The sequence below is a fragment of the Ovis aries genome, chromosome 18 (assembly GCF_016772045.2).
Source record: "Ovis aries strain OAR_USU_Benz2616 breed Rambouillet chromosome 18, ARS-UI_Ramb_v3.0, whole genome shotgun sequence".
NCBI classification, from domain to species: domain Eukaryota; kingdom Metazoa; phylum Chordata; class Mammalia; order Artiodactyla; family Bovidae; genus Ovis; species Ovis aries.
The window spans coordinates 20,432,844-20,448,369 of record NC_056071.1 but is presented as its reverse complement, the minus strand read 5'-3'; the positions used below and the strand labels follow the sequence as shown (position 1 = coordinate 20,448,369).

General features: G+C 42.2%; 1 protein-coding gene across 3 annotated transcripts in view; it reads right to left on the bottom strand.

Annotated features, from left to right (window-relative positions):
• The window catches only part of WDR93 (WD repeat domain 93), a 49,412-nt gene that overhangs the window by 32,497 nt on the left and 1,389 nt on the right, over positions 1–15,526 (bottom strand). Inside the window, exons 2-4 of one of the 3 annotated variants that reach the window (XM_012098459.4) lie at positions 6,451–6,819; positions 4,990–5,182; positions 2,709–2,773 (exon numbers count right to left, since the gene is read on the bottom strand). In XM_012098459.4, coding sequence (XP_011953849.3) covers positions 2,709–2,773; positions 4,990–5,182; positions 6,451–6,753 — 561 coding nt within the window. In that variant the 5' untranslated portion in view covers positions 6,754–6,819. Of the gene's footprint in view, positions 1–2,708; positions 2,774–4,989; positions 5,183–6,172; positions 6,298–6,450; positions 6,820–15,526 lie in introns of those variants that run through there. The other 2 variants (XM_004017750.5, XM_060401389.1) reach the window with 2 other exon arrangements.

Here is a 15,526-nt window from a genome sequence, read left to right as displayed (position 1 = left end):
ATGATAATAACATAATAAACTGCACATATTTAAACTGTACATTTTGATTAGTTTAAACACATATAGATCCCTTGAAACCAGCTCCACAGTCAAGATAAGGAACATATCCATTCCTCCCGCCCCTTTGTAAGCCTTCCTTCCATCCCTCTCCCAACCTACCCCAGGCAAAAACTGGCATTCCCTGTCCCTAGATTAGTTTCATATCTTCTTGAATTTTATAGAAACAGGATCATACACTATATATGTATTCTTTTTTGTCAGACTTCTTTCACTCAGCCTAATTATTCTGAGATGTAGCCATGTTGTTATACGTATCCCTTTTTACTGCTGAGCAGTATGTGCCAAGATCGACTTAGCCATTTACCTATTGATAGGTGCGGAGTGGTTTCTGGTTTTTGGCTATGACAAAGAAAGCTACTAGGAACGTCCATGTACAAATCTTCATATGGAAATATACTTTCATTTCTCCCAGGCAAATATCTGGGAGTGGAATGGCCACATCATATGGTGGGTGTACGTTTAACATCTGTTTAAAAAATAACTGCCAAAGTGGTTGTGGCACTAGTCTTTACCACCAGCAGTGTATGAGAGTCCCAGCTGTTCCATAGTTCTGCCAACACCTGGTATGGTCTGTCTTTTCAATGTTAGGCATTCTAGTACACATGCAGTGATAGGTCATGATTTTAATTTGCATTTTCCCTCATGACTAATGGTAGTGAACATCTTATTTATCTTCTATATATTCTTTGGTGAACTTTTTTTTTTCTTCAAGATATTTGCTCATTTTAAAAACCTGTGTTGTTTTTCTTATTTTTGAGTTTTGAGAGTTCTTTATATCTTCTAGATACAAGTCTTTTATCAGATATGTGATTTGCAATTATTTGCTCCTAGTCTATAACTTGCCTTTTTATTCTTTTAACAGTGCCTTTTGTAGAACAGGAGGTTTTAGTTTTGATGAAGTCTGATTTATCAATTTTTTTTCTTGTATGAAATACAGTTTGGGTATTGTAGTTAAAAAAAACCTTTGCTTCACAAAGGTCACAAAGACTTGCTCCTATGTTTTCTTCCAGAGGTTTTATAGTTTTTGATTTTTCATATAGCTCAAATGATTCATTTTGAGTTAATTTTTGCATATCACATGAGGCCTGAGAGCTTCCTGATAGCTCGGTTGGTAAAAAATCCGCCTGCAATGCAAGAGACCCCAGTTCAATTCCTGGGTTGGGAAGATCCACTGGAGAAGGGATAGGCTACCCATTCGAGTATTCTTGGGCTTCCCTGGAAGCTCAGCTGGTAAAGAATCTGCCCACAATGTGGGAGACCTGGGTTTGATTCCTGGGTTGGGAAGATCCCCTGGATAAGGGAACAGCTACCCACTCTAGTATTCTGGCCTGGAGAATTCCATGAACTGTATAGTCCATGGGGTCACAAAGAGTCAGATGCAACTGAGAGACTTTCATTCACTCACATGAGGCATGAGAAGTTTCTTTGATGAAGTCCCATTTCAGTTTTTTTCTCTTACAATTAGTGCCTTTTATGTCCTAAGAAATCTTGGCTTGCTCCAAGGTTGCAAAAACCATTTCCTGTATTTTCTTTAAAAAGGATAATGTCTTTGCCCTTTAAAGTTAAGTCTGTAATTCATCTCTAATTTTTATATATGATGTGACATAGGGTTGAGCTTCATTCCTTCCCTCAATTTGTTTATCCAGCATTCCAGCATCATTCCAGCATCCCACACACACACTGAATTGCTTTGGGCTCATCAGTAATATTTTTTATAAAATAAACTGCAATTAAAAATATACTCTTAGTAATACCTCCTCCTTTTTAGGTTTGTTAATTTAAAAAAAACACTTTCAAAAACCTATAGTATACAGGCAAGTTACTAGGAATAAGAAATATATGGGTCCATGTCCTGTGCTCTCGAGGAACTTACCTCCAGGAGAAGAAACAGTCATATAAACAAATAAGTATGGAGGGTGGAGAAACACTGTGATAGAAATTCTCTCTTATATGGTGGTGACACAGGAGGGAAAGGTCAACTTCTCTTGGGAAAGTATCTCAGAGAAGAGGATGTCTGAGCTGGTCTTGAGGAATGAGAGCAATTTAAGAGGCACACATAGTATGCAGGGAAACAAGGAGAGCTTTCTCGGTGGAGGGAAGAGTATGGATAAGAGAACAGGATGTGAAGCAGCCTGGAAAAAATTAGGGTCTTGTAAGTAGGGCTTCCTTGGTGGCTCAGTGGTAAAGAATCTGCCTGCCAATGCAGGAGACATTGGTTCGATGCCTGGGTTGGGAAGATCCTCTAGAGAAGGAAATGGCTATCCATTGCAGTATCCTTGCCTGGAGAACTCCATGGACAGAGGAGCCTGGTGGGTTATGGTCCATGTGGTCGCAAAAGAGTTGGACATGACATAGCAACTAAACAACAACAAAGTCGTTATTAGATATGTTGATCTGGTGCTCAATTTGGACTGGAGTTCCTTAGTAATTTTGTTCTCTTGACAAGAGGGTAAATAAATCCAAGGCATTCAGCATGTACTCTCTGATGGTGAGGGGTCTTTCAGTTGGATATTCTGGAGGAGGCTCCCTGGCCAGGGAGGTCTCTACTTCTCTCTACTCTAGGATAGCTGTAATTGCCTCCATGTTAAAAGTAAACTTGATTTGCTACAGCTTTTGGCCCAGCCATCGATGAAAGAACAGGAGCTTACCGATTCATTGATGGCTTTGATGAGGTAAAGACCATCCTTATAAAAATAAAACAGTCGAACGATACCTGAAACAGAAAAATAAGGAAGATTGAGAGACAGACAAGTGAGCTGAAGACAAATTGGAATTTTATATATTTGACTTTCTGAAACATCATAAGCTCGTGCATTATTAGGCTTCCTCCCTAGCCCCTTCACTGCCCGTGATCGTCTTGGTTTCCTGGCCTTCTTACACCCCTCACTTGAAATGTTCAAGCTGTTCCCGCTCTTAGATCATCTCTAGCTACACTGGCCCTACCTTCTTCTTTTAGGATCTGTTTGTAAGCACTTCAGCTACACCGATCCACTCCCTGATGTCCGTCCACCCGTTTTAGCACATCACATTGTCATCCAGTCACTTCCTACGGCCGTGGTGGTTTAGCCGCTAAGTCCTGTCTGACTCTTGTGACCCCATGGACTGTAGCCCACCAGGCTCCTTTGTCGATGGGGTTTCCCAGGCAAGAATACTGGAGTGAGTTGCATTTCCTTCTCCAGGGAATCTTCCAGACCCAGGAATCGAACCCAGGTCTCCTGCATTGCAGGCGGATTCTTTACTGACTGAACTACGAGAGAAGCCCTCACTTCCTGTGAGTGTTCATTATTCCTCTGTCAAGTGCATGGATTCTCTGAGGGAAAGGATAGTTTCTTCCTCTTCACTGTGCCTCATCTCTCAAACCCCAGCAAGCTCCTCATGAAGTTAATTTTGTCGATTCAGTAAGTAATTCGGTCATTCTAATTCCCATTTAACCTAAGGGCTCTAGTATATGATCATCACCCACAAATTTCTTGCCCCTTTCTTGAGGTGCCTTCCAGACACTCATAATCTACCTCTATTGCCATAATACAGACTTTGAAGAGGCACCTGGCCCGCTGTGGGCGAAAGTCTAACTCAACCCAATAAATACTCATGGGATATCTGCTCCAAGACTGCAAAGGTGCGAAGGACAACCAAGACAGTCTCCGCCCTCCCGTTTATCACATTCAGAATCACAGAGACATGAAACTAACTGGACATAATGCAGTGTGATAAATGCAATCCTATCGTCAGACCAAACTCCTCCTGAATATCAACATTCCTACTCCAGGTGCCTCAAACATGTACATGCGCAAATGGAAGCTTTCAACTCATAGTCCCCTGGAACCTTACTCTCCTATAACTGCTTCTCAAGGAATGGTATCATCTTCTACCCCATTATCTAAAGGCAGAAAGGAGTCATTTTCCTTCACACCCCCAACTCCCCAACTCCACACATATGTTCCATCTCTCACCAAGTTTTTCCATTATATTTTCCTTTTCATATTTTAAGCTTTTTATTTTGAATTAATTTTAGACATATAGAAAAACTGCAAAAATACTACAAAGCATTCCCTTATACCCCTCACCTCACTTCCCCTAGTGTTAACATCTTACAGAACCACAGTGCACTTTTCAGCTCCTGCCTTAGTTCAGACCTTCATAATTTCTCTTCTCAATGGATGCACTAGCTCTTCCTGGTCTCTCTACCTTTCCATTTGGGTTTTTCAAACTCCTATCTGGGTGCTCTTCCTAAAACGTCAATGGAATCAGGTCATTCTCCTACAGAAAGAGTATCCTCCAGATCACCGTCCATAGTTCTCTGCACAAAGGTTCCCCTGCCTGGTTCATCCTCAGGCTGAGGGGGGAAAGCAAGCCTCGTGTATGTGAGCAGCAGGACTGCTGAGTGCTAGAAAGGGTGTGGACTCTGGGGCTACACTGCCTGGTTCAAATCCTGCCTGTGCCATTTTCTCTTTTGTTATTTAGTGGCTAAGTCATGTCTGACTCTTTGCAAACCCATGGAATGTAGCCTGCCAGGCTCCTCTGTCCATGAGATTTTCCAGGCAAGAATACTGGAGTGGGTTGCCATTTCTTCCTCCAGGGGATCTTCCCAACTCAGGGATCAAACCCGCATCTCCTGCATTGGCAGGCAGATTCTTTACCACTGAGTCACCCAGGAAGCCAGCTTTCTGCATTACCTCTTCTGAAAAACAAGAATAATAAACTATACCTATCTCCTAGGCTATTGTGAGGGTGAAATGGACCAACATATGTGAAATGTTAGAACAGTGCCTGGCACACCACACTGTCCTGCAGATGTTGGCTGCTACTACATGACCAGGGAGAACTCTTCATGTCTGGTCCCTCCCATGCCTGGAAAGAAGATTAAACTGAACAACACTCTACAGGTACCTGTAAATTAGGCTAAAAAGGAAAGAGAGGAACATATACCCGTTTCATCCACAGGAGCAATAAGTATTTCACTCCCCAAATCTGTGGCCAAGATGGAAATGACATCAACCTTAAGTTTCTCCCAAACATATAATTGTTTAGCATTTTGCAGATTATAGATAGAGAATCCTTTGCTTCCTCCAATAAACACATAGTCTTGGGAAACATCCATGCAGTTTGGCGTTGTGCTGAGCTGCAAAAAGCAAAACAAAAAGAAAAGGAACAGTTTTCATTTACTGCCATCTGCAAGTAATATGAGTGAACTTTTCTTTTTTGGCAGCGCTGTGCAGCTTGTAGGATTCTCAGTTCTCCAGCCAGGATGGAACCTCTGCCCCCTGCAAGGGGAGTGTGGAGCCTTAACCACTGGACCACTAGGGAAGTCCTGAGCTAACTCTTCAAAAAGGGATGCAGGTACTTTCTAGTTATCCCCCCCAAATGCTGCTGCTGCTGCTGCTAAGTTGCTTCAGTCATGTCTGACTCTGTGCGACCCCGTAGACAGCAGCCTACCAGGCTCCTCCGTCCCTGGGATTCTCCAGGCAAGAACACTGGAGTGGGTTGCCATGTCCTTCTCCAATGCATGAAAGTGAAGAGTGAAAGTGAAGTCGCTCAGTCGTGTCCGACTCTTTGCGACCCCATGGACTGCAGCCTACCAGGATCCTAGGGCCCGTGGGATTCTCCAGGCAAGAACACTGGAGTGGGTTGCCATTGCCTTCTCCACACCCAAGTGCAGTGCCCATCTAAATATCTTGTCCAGATATCAAGAAAGTCATAGTATTCTACATTTAGGGGAAAGGGGCAAGAGAAAGCAAGGAAGTTGAGAAGAAATGCTCATTCACAACACCAAGTGTGGCCACAGCCCTGCGATAAGTGGACCAGTGGCCCCATTCCCTGTTCTTCTAGAACACTGTGGAAAGAGTTGTAGCTGACACCTGGGAAGATTCTCAACTACCAAGCAAGACAGTGATTGATGCACTCCGAAAGATTTTCAAATAACAATATGATGTAAAAGGTAGATGTGCATAATCTTCAGTTAACCAGAACACCCATTTACCCAGGCAACGACTAGATCCGTTTCAGTCAACATCAGCATGCCTGTAATCGTTCCAACATGTGCCTGTCCTACAGGTCAATGAAGATTCCTGGCAGGAATTCCTCCCCTGGATCAGGTGTTTTCATTTATTACCTTAACACTCAGTTGAGGGGACTTCCTTGGTGGTCCAGTGGCTGAGACTCTGCCTTGAAATGCAGAGGACACGGGTTCGATCCCTGGTCAGCGAGAGAGCCCACATGCCCCAGTTAGTGAGCCCCTGTGCTGTAACAAAAGAACCTGCATGACAAAATGAAGATCCCACATGGTGCAACGGAGACCCAGCACAGCCAAATAAATAAATAATTAATAAAATAAATGTTCAAACCACCACTCAGTTGAGAAACAAGGTCACCTTGGCAGCTGCTCCATACCTTAATTTCTCTAAGTGGATGGTAGATGGTGGGCTGGATCCGGTGGAGCTCAGCTTTGCTTGAGGTATCCCTTGCCTCAATAATTTCCCACGCACGGTCAAACAGTGAGTTCACCATCTTGTTGATCATTCGATATGGCTGGGGTAGGGAATCTTGCTCTTGATCTGGATCCTTGAAGACCCAATCATCTTCATCGTCCTTAGACCAGTCCTTCTCTGTTGGGGACGGCACCTCCAGTGTCCCCTTTCGGGTAAAGATGGGAAGCTTCATCTTCTGACTTCGACTTCCTTTGGGACTTGCCATCACAGAAGATAGCGTTGGAAATTCTATGAAATTCTGAAAAGCTGGTCAAAGAAGTAAGCCGAGGTACTTAAGAGATAAAAGGGGGAAGTTATCAGAAGACAGCACATCCTCCTCCTTAGCGTATTCACTTATGGGCACTATTTATTCTAGAGCCTGGCACCTTCCTCATTACCACATCACTAAGATATGCTCTTCATTTTAATAAGGATATCAGCAGAGACAGGCTTTGACTATTCATATCTTTCAGGCCACCCCAAGATGACATGTGCTATGATGAAAGGAAAGGAATTTGACTTCTTGCTGCCTTTCTTCACCTCCTGATAAGAGAGTGGCTTTCTGCCCCAAATTGTATACACCCTTTCTCTGCAACTTATGCCTTCTCCTGGCTCTTCCATTTCTGCGAATGGCTGTGCTGAAGCCAGCTGGGTAGGGGGCCATGATTCTCTGCTAATTTTCCTTTCACCTCCAGTCAGGTACAGCTCAAACACTTCCATTCCTTGCTGTCCAGTTTACTCCTTCCTCCCTATTCCCCCTGCTGCCATCCAGCTCTGTAGGCACAATGCCCAGAGCCTATGAGATTTTTCAAGGGCTGACCGAAATATTTGAGACCTGAAAAGAAATGGACTGAAAAAGAAAATCCCACAAAATCAAAATAAATATTTATGAAAACACTGACAGCATATCAACTCCACTGTGTGTCCATAATATCTAAGTCTATAAGAAAAGAACAAGCAATCCGTATTTTATAAAACTCAAAACTGTACAATTATAAAAAGGTTTTCAAATGTTACAGTTAATAAAAGGCATTTAATGTGGAACACGGGGTACATTTTAAGATGTTTAATAGGTAGTGGAGTAGGGTCTTGCACTGTTGAAGTGCCTTGGGGCCCTGGAAGCCTTATGAAGGCCCTGGTACCACCATCTTTTCTCACTTGTGAGAGTACATTTGTGATGTTTCCATGCAAAGTGAGAAGAGACTATCTGGGTGAGTCTGAAAGGAAAGAATCATCTGAAATTAGCAGTGGAAACACTAAACTGAGCTCACACAGGGCCAGGAATAATGCCTGTTTCCACCAGCAAGAACAGAAAACCTCATTATTCACAAACACCGGGTAGAGTACTCAGGAGAATCTAGCCAAGTAGTGGGAAAAATTAATCCTATTCAAATACTGTTCTGGTATTGCCCGACGAATCTTGGAAGTCAGAAGATCAAACTTAATGAAATAACTTGACTATACATCACAACAAATATTTATAGGAATACAAATATGAAACCAAGCCCAGATAAAACTAAGTTCCCTTACTGAGTTTGTGATTAATCTCTCTACCTGAAACTTTACTCCCTTGCCTCTCTCCTTTGACTTCACTCCATTTCTTCTCCCCTCTGACCTCAATCCTGTACACTATTCAACCAGAATCAGATGACTAAGATTGCAGTTGGCGATAACATCATAGATGCTATTATAGACATCATCATTAACATACAAACTCAGGTTGTTTCTCCAGGGCAAGATTAAGCTCTTAGATCCCCGAGCCATGGACTACCTGGCCAGAGAATCATGCACTGGGTCATCCAGAGCTCCCAAAACTATGACTAAGACATGTCACAGAAATGTCACAAGACAACGATAATCCCAATTTCTTTGTTTTTCCACGTTAAAATATCCCTGACCCAAAAACCAAGAAGGAGTGGATCCAAGACTCATTTCCCACTCCCTTGCTTGGTGCCCTGCAATAAATCCTTCAGTTCAGTTCAGTTCAGTTCAGTTCAGTCACTCAGTCGTGTCCGACTCTTTGTGACCCCATGAATCACAGCACGCCAGGACTCCCTGTCTATCACCAACTCCCGGAGTTCACTCAGACTCATGTCCATCAAGTCGGTGATGCCATCCGGCCATCTCATCCTCTGTCATCCCCTTCTCCTCCTGCCCCCAATCCCTCCCAGCATCAGAGTCTTTTCCAATGAGTCAGCTCTTCGCATGAGGTGGCCAAAGTATTGGAGTTTCACCTTTAGCATCATTCCTTCCAAAGAACACCCAGGGCTGATCTCCTTCAGAATGGACTGGTTGGATCTCCTTGCAGTCCAAGGGACTCTCAAGAGTCTTCTCCAACACCACAGTTCAAAAGCATCAATTCTTCAGTGCTCAGCCTTCTTCACAGTCCAACTCTCACATCCATACATGACCACAGGAAAAACCATAGCCTTGACTAGACGGACCTTTGTTGGCAAAGTAATGTCTCTGCTTTTGAATATGCTATCTAGGTTGGTCATAACTTTCCTTCCAAGGAGTAAGCGTCTTTTAATTTCATGGCTGCAGTCACGATCTGCAGTGATTTTGGAGCCCCCCAAAATAAAGTCTAACACTGTTTCCCCTGTTTTCCCATCTATTTCCCAGGAATTGATGGGACCCTTACTTTGCTGTAAACACTTGCTGTCAGAATTTGGCTCTCTGTGTCATGGACATATGAGCCCTTGCTCAGTTACAAAAATAGTCAGCATCCAATGGAGTAAAATTCACAATGTCTACGATCCAATTAAAAAATGACTGTGGTATATCCACATTACAGGATACTACTTAATAATAAAAATCAAAAAACTACTGATAAACACAAAAACATGGATGAACCTCAAACGCATTATACTGAATGAAAGAAACCAGTCTAAAAACTTACGTGCAGTGACTCCATCTATAAGGCATTCTTGAAAATCAAAATGAATAATGGGAAACAGAACAGTAATTGTCATGAGTTATACGTGGGGGAGTGATGTTATTTTAAAAAGAAGAGAATGAAGGAATTTTGGGGATAGTGGGACTCTTTCATTTAGAGTGGAAAGAGCTCTGCAGAGCTATTCCAAGATAATATGATTATCTATAGAGAAAACCTGATGGAATCTTTAAAAAAAATTTTACTAGAGCTAATAAAGTTAGCAAGGTTGCAGAATAAAAGTTTAATATACAAAAATCTACTCTATTTCTGTATAATGGCAACAAACAATCAAAAATTAAAATTAAAAATGCTATTGATAATAGTATAAAAATATGAAATCAGTTCAGTTCAGTTCAATCGCTCAGTCGTGTCCGACTCTTTGCGACCCCGTGAATCGCAGCACACCAGGCCTCCCTGTTCATCACCATCTCCCAGAGTTCACTCAGACTCATGTCTATCGAGTCTGTGATGCCATCCAGCCATCTCATCCTTGGTCGTCCTTTTCTCCTCCTGCCCCCAATCCCTCCCAGCATCAGAGTCTTTTCCAATGAGTCAACTCTTCTCCTGAGGTGGCCAAAGTACTGGAGTTTCAGCTTCAGCATCATTCCTTCCAAAGAAATCCCAGGGCTGATCTCTTTCAGAATGGACTGGTTGGATCTCCTTGCAGTCCAAGGGACTCTCAAGAGTCTTCTCCAACACCACAGTTCAAAAGCATCAATCCTTCGGTGCTCAGCTTTCTTCACAGTCCAACTCTCACATCCATACATCACCACAGGAAAAACCATAGCCTTGACTAGATGGACCTTTGTTGGCAAAGTAATGTCTCTGCTTTTGAATATGCTATCTAGGTTGGTCATAACTTTTCTTCCAAGGAGTAAGCGTCTTTTAATTTCATGGCTGCAGTCACCATCTGCAGTGATTTTGGAGCCCAAAAAAATAAAGTCTGACACTGTGTCCAAAAATATGAAATATTTAGGGTTAAATCTGACAAAAGATGTACAAGACCTGTGCCCTGACAGCTACAGAATACCACTGAGTGTGTGTGTGTTAGTCGTTCAGTCATGTCTGACTCTTTGCGACCCCATGGACTGTAGCCAGCCTGGCTCCTCTATTCATGGAGTTTTCCAGGCAAGAATACTGGAGTTGGTAGCCATTCTCTTCTCTAGGGGATTTTCCTGACCCAGGGATCGAACCCAGGTCTCCTGCATTGCAGGCAGATTCTTAACTGTCTGAGCCACCAGGTAAGCCCATAAAATATCACTGAGAGACCTAAATAAATGGAGAGAGAGATCTTATTCATGGGCTGGAAGACAATGTTTTTAGGGTGTCAATTCTCCCCAAATTGATTTATAAAAAATTAAAATAATCCTTATGATAATACCTGTTGGCATTATTTTTTAGAAATTAAGAAGTTGATGTTATACTCTATATGGAAACGCAAAGTACCTAGAATAGCCAAAATTACTTAGAAAAAGAAAGAATTAGAAAATTAACATTACCTACTTCAAGACTTAAAAAGCCACAATAATCAAAGCAGTGTGATATTGGCACTTTTAAGAAAAGACAAAAAGATAACAAATAACAAGTGTTGGTGAGGATGTGCAGAAAAGGGAACCCTCATACACTGCTGGTGGGAATATAAATTAATGAAGTCATTACAGAAAATAGAACGGAAGTTCCTCAAAAAAATAAAAGAATTACCATTGTCGTTGTTCAGTTGCTAAGTTGTGTCTGACTCTGCAACACCACAGACTGCAGAACTATACAAGAAAGGTCTTGACCTGGATAACCAGGATGGTGAGGTCACTCACTCAGAGCCAGACATCCTGGAGTGTGAAGTCAAGTGGGTCTTAGGAAGCATTACTAGGAACAAAGCTAGTAGAGGTGATGCAATTCTAGCTGAGCTATTTCAAATCCTGAAAGATGATGCTGTTAAAGTGCTGCATTCAGTATGTCTGCAAATTTTGAAAACTCAACAGTGGCCACAGGACTGGAAAAGGTCAGTTTTCAGTCCAATCCCAAAGATCCAGCAATTCCACTTTTGGACATTTTTCCAAAGAAAACAAACAAACAAAAAAACTATTTTGAAAAGATATGTGTATCCCTAGGTTCATTGCAGCGTAATTCACAATAGCCAAAATATGGAAGCAACCTAAGCATCCTATCAATAGATGAATGGAAAAAGAAGATGTGATATAGACAATGGAATATTACTCAGCCATAAAAAAAGAATAAAACCTTGCATTTGCAACAACATGGATAGACCTAGGGGCTTCTCTGGTAGCTCATTCAGTAAAGAATCTGCCTGCAGTGCAGGAGACTCGGGTTCAATCCCTGGGTCAGAAAGATCCCCTGGAGAAGGAAATGGCAACCCACTCCAGTATCCTTGCCTGGAAAATCCGACAGACAGAGGAGCCTGGTGGGTTGTAGTCCATGGGGTCACAAAGAGTTGGGCACGACTGAGCAACTAACACTAGACCTAGAGTGAATTATGCTAAGTGAGATAAGTTAGACAAGAAAAACAAGTACCATATGATTTCACTTGTATGTGGAATCTGAAAAACAATACAGACTTCCCTGGTGGTCCAGGGGCTAAGACTCCATGCTCCCAATGCAGGGTGCCTGGGTTTGATCCCTGGTCAGGGAACTAAAGCCCATATGCCACAACTACGAGTTCACACTCTGCAACTAAGACCCGGTGCAGCCAAATAAATTAAATTAAAAATACTTAAAAAAATACAAGTGAACAAACAAAACAAAATAGTCACAGATACAGAAAACAAACAGGTGGCTGCCAGAAGCAGTAGGGGATAGAGAGATATATAAAATAGGTCAGGGAGATGGGGAGGTACAGAAACAAAAAAAAAAGACAAATATATCAATGAAACTAAATTGAGAAGACAGAATTAGATTCACACATATATGGACAGTTTATTTTTGACAAAGATAATTCAGTGAAGAAAGCACAATCCTTTCAATAAATAATGTTGCATTGGTTAAATATCTATATGGGGAAAAAAGAAGTCTGATCAATACCTTGCACTATATACAAAAATTAATTCAAAGTAGTTGTTTAGTCACTAAGTCATGTCCGACTCTTTTGCAACTCCAAGGACTATAGCCTGCCAGGTTCCTCTGTCCATTGGATTTCCCAGGCAAGAATTCAAAGTAGACCATAGGCCTAAATGTAAAACTAACCATAAAACTTCTACAAGAAAACATAGGGAAAAACCTATGCAATCTTCAGTTAGACAAAGATTTCTTAGATACGACATTAAAGCACACACTCCATAAGAACAAACTGATAATTTATACCTTTCAAAAACAAACTTATGCTCCTCAAAAAACATTTAAGAAAATAAAAGGTAGCCCAAAGACTAGGAGAAAATATTTGTAGGCAAAATGTTTGTATTCAAAATATTTTGAGAATTCTTAAAACTCAATAATAAGAAAATGATACAATTTTTTCAAATGGGCAAAAGATTTGCATCAACACTTAACAAAAGAAGATATACAGATGGCAAACAGGCATACTAAAGATGTTCTTCATGGTTAATCATTAGGGAAATGCAAATTATAATTACAGTGAGACAGTACTACCCGTGTATTAGAATGCCTGAAGTTAGAAAGTTAGACCATAACAAATGTTGTTGAAGATGAGGAAAACTGGAACTCTTCCAGTTGCTGCTGGGAAAGTAAAACACTACAGTTTAGGAAACAGTTTAGCATTTTCTTAAAAAGTTAAATTTACATCTACCACAATATCCAGTCATTCTACTCCTGGGTGTGATATAAGGGAACTGAAATCATATGTCCATACATAGACTTGTAAATGAACATTCATTACAGTTTTACTTCCAGGAGCCCCAAACTGAAAGCCACCTAAATGTTTACCAACAGGTGAACAGACAAACTCCTACACATTCACATCCCATTCATATCAGTGGGAACACGAAATAGTAGAGTCACTTTGGACAACAGCTTGGCAGTTTCTTACAAAGTTGAAAACACACTAATAGGATTCAGCAATGCCATTTCTACATATGTATGCAAGAAAAATTAAAATGATTCATATGAAAATCTGTACTTAAATATTTATAGCAGCTCTGTACTTCAGTGGATAAAGAGACAATAAACTATAGTACATCCATACAATGGAATACTACTCAGTGATTAAAAATGTACAAACTACTGATATACATAACATGGGTGAAACTCAAATGCATTATGCCAAGTGAAAGAAATCAAATAGAAAAGCTACATACTGGACTTTCTTGGTCCAGAGGTTAACACTCTGCACTTCCAAGGCAGGGGCATGGGTTCAATCCCTGATTTAGGCACAGTGTGGCCTAAAAAAAAAGGGCTACATACTGAATGATCCAATTTATGATACTGTGGAAAAGGCAGAATTGTAGGTATAGCAAAACAAACTATACAAATCTGTGTTTAGCAGCACTCTATGCTCATCTCTATAATCTAACATATCTGCACTGTACTTTGCTCTTTTCTTGTATCCCTCATTAAATCTATTGCCATAGGCCTAGAGCTTAGCACAGTGGGTGGTACAGTTTAGTTGCTTCAGGGCCAGGCTCTCACATCCTGCCCAGCTGTCATCCCTGAGAAAGCCAGGCATTCAACCCAACTAGCTCTCAGGCTCCTCAGGCCACCCAAATGGGGAGACCAGGTCTCACAGACTGTGACCCAGACAGATGGCCACTGCTAGAGGGTCACAGAGACAGGGATGGGGGAGAGGTTCACTGCTCCTCCTTGGGCCAAGGCTAGTGGAAGGCCTTAGTGAGGGCTCTGGAGCCCTCAGGACGTAGTTCCCAATCTGTTCCCTGGACCTTCCAGCTCACCCACTAGCAGAAGGCGGTAAGCTGGGGGGCCTCCAAGAAAAAGCCTGAATCTGCCTCTTACCTCAGTCTCCACCTGATGACCACCACACCACCAACCCCTGACTCAATCTCTTCTCCAATGGTCCCTCTTGACAGTTACCAGTGGGCAGGGCCCACTGCGGTGCTGACCAATAGCTGGGCAGGACCACTAACTGTGGCTCACTGACAAGTTGGTTGCTTGTGGTCAAGGCCCACTGAGGCACCGACCAATGGCTGAGCAAGACCTGTTGCCTAATAACAGTACAGAGTAAATGAGGCACAGCAATTGGGAAATGAGTGCCTCAAGGCTGTATATTGTTACCCTGCTTATTTAACTTATATGCAGAGTACATCGGAGAAGGCAATGGCACCCCACTCCAGTACTCTTGCCTAGAAAATCCCATGGACGGAGGAGCCTGGAAGGCTGCAGTCCATGGGGTCGCTGAGGGTCAGAACATGACTGAGCGACTTCACTTTCAGTTTTTACTTTCATGCCTCGGAGAAGGAAATGGCAACCCACTCCAGTGTTCTTGCCTGGAGAATCCCAGGGATGGGGGAGCCTGGTGGGCTGCCGCCTATGGGGTCGCACAGGGTCCAACACAACTGAAGTGACTTAGCAGCAGCAGAGTACATCATGCGAAATGCCCGGCTGGATGAAGCACAAGTTGGAATCAAGATTGCCGGGAGAAATATCAATAACCTCAGATATGCAGATGACACCACCCTTATGGCAGAAAGCAAAGAGGAACTAAAGAGCCTCCTGATGAAAGAGAAGAGGAGTGTGAAAAAGCTGGCTTAAAACTCAACGTTCAAAAAATGAAGATCATGGGATCTGGTCCCATCACTTCATGGGAAATAGATGAAGAAACAATAGAAACAGTGAGAAACTTTATTTTCTTGGGCTCCAAAATCACTGAGGATGGTGACTGCAGCCATGAAATTAAGGACTGCAGCTCCTTGGAAGAAAAGCTATGACCAACCTAGACAGCATATTAAAAAGCAGGGATATTATTTTGCCAACAAAAGTCCATCTAGTCAAAGCAATGGTTTTTCCAGTAGTCATGTATGGATATGAGAGCTGGACCATAAAGAAAGAGGAGCCCCGAAGAACTGATGCTTTTGAACTGTGGTGTTGGATAAGACTCTTGAGAGTCCCTTGGACGACAAGGAGATCCAACCAGTCCATCCTA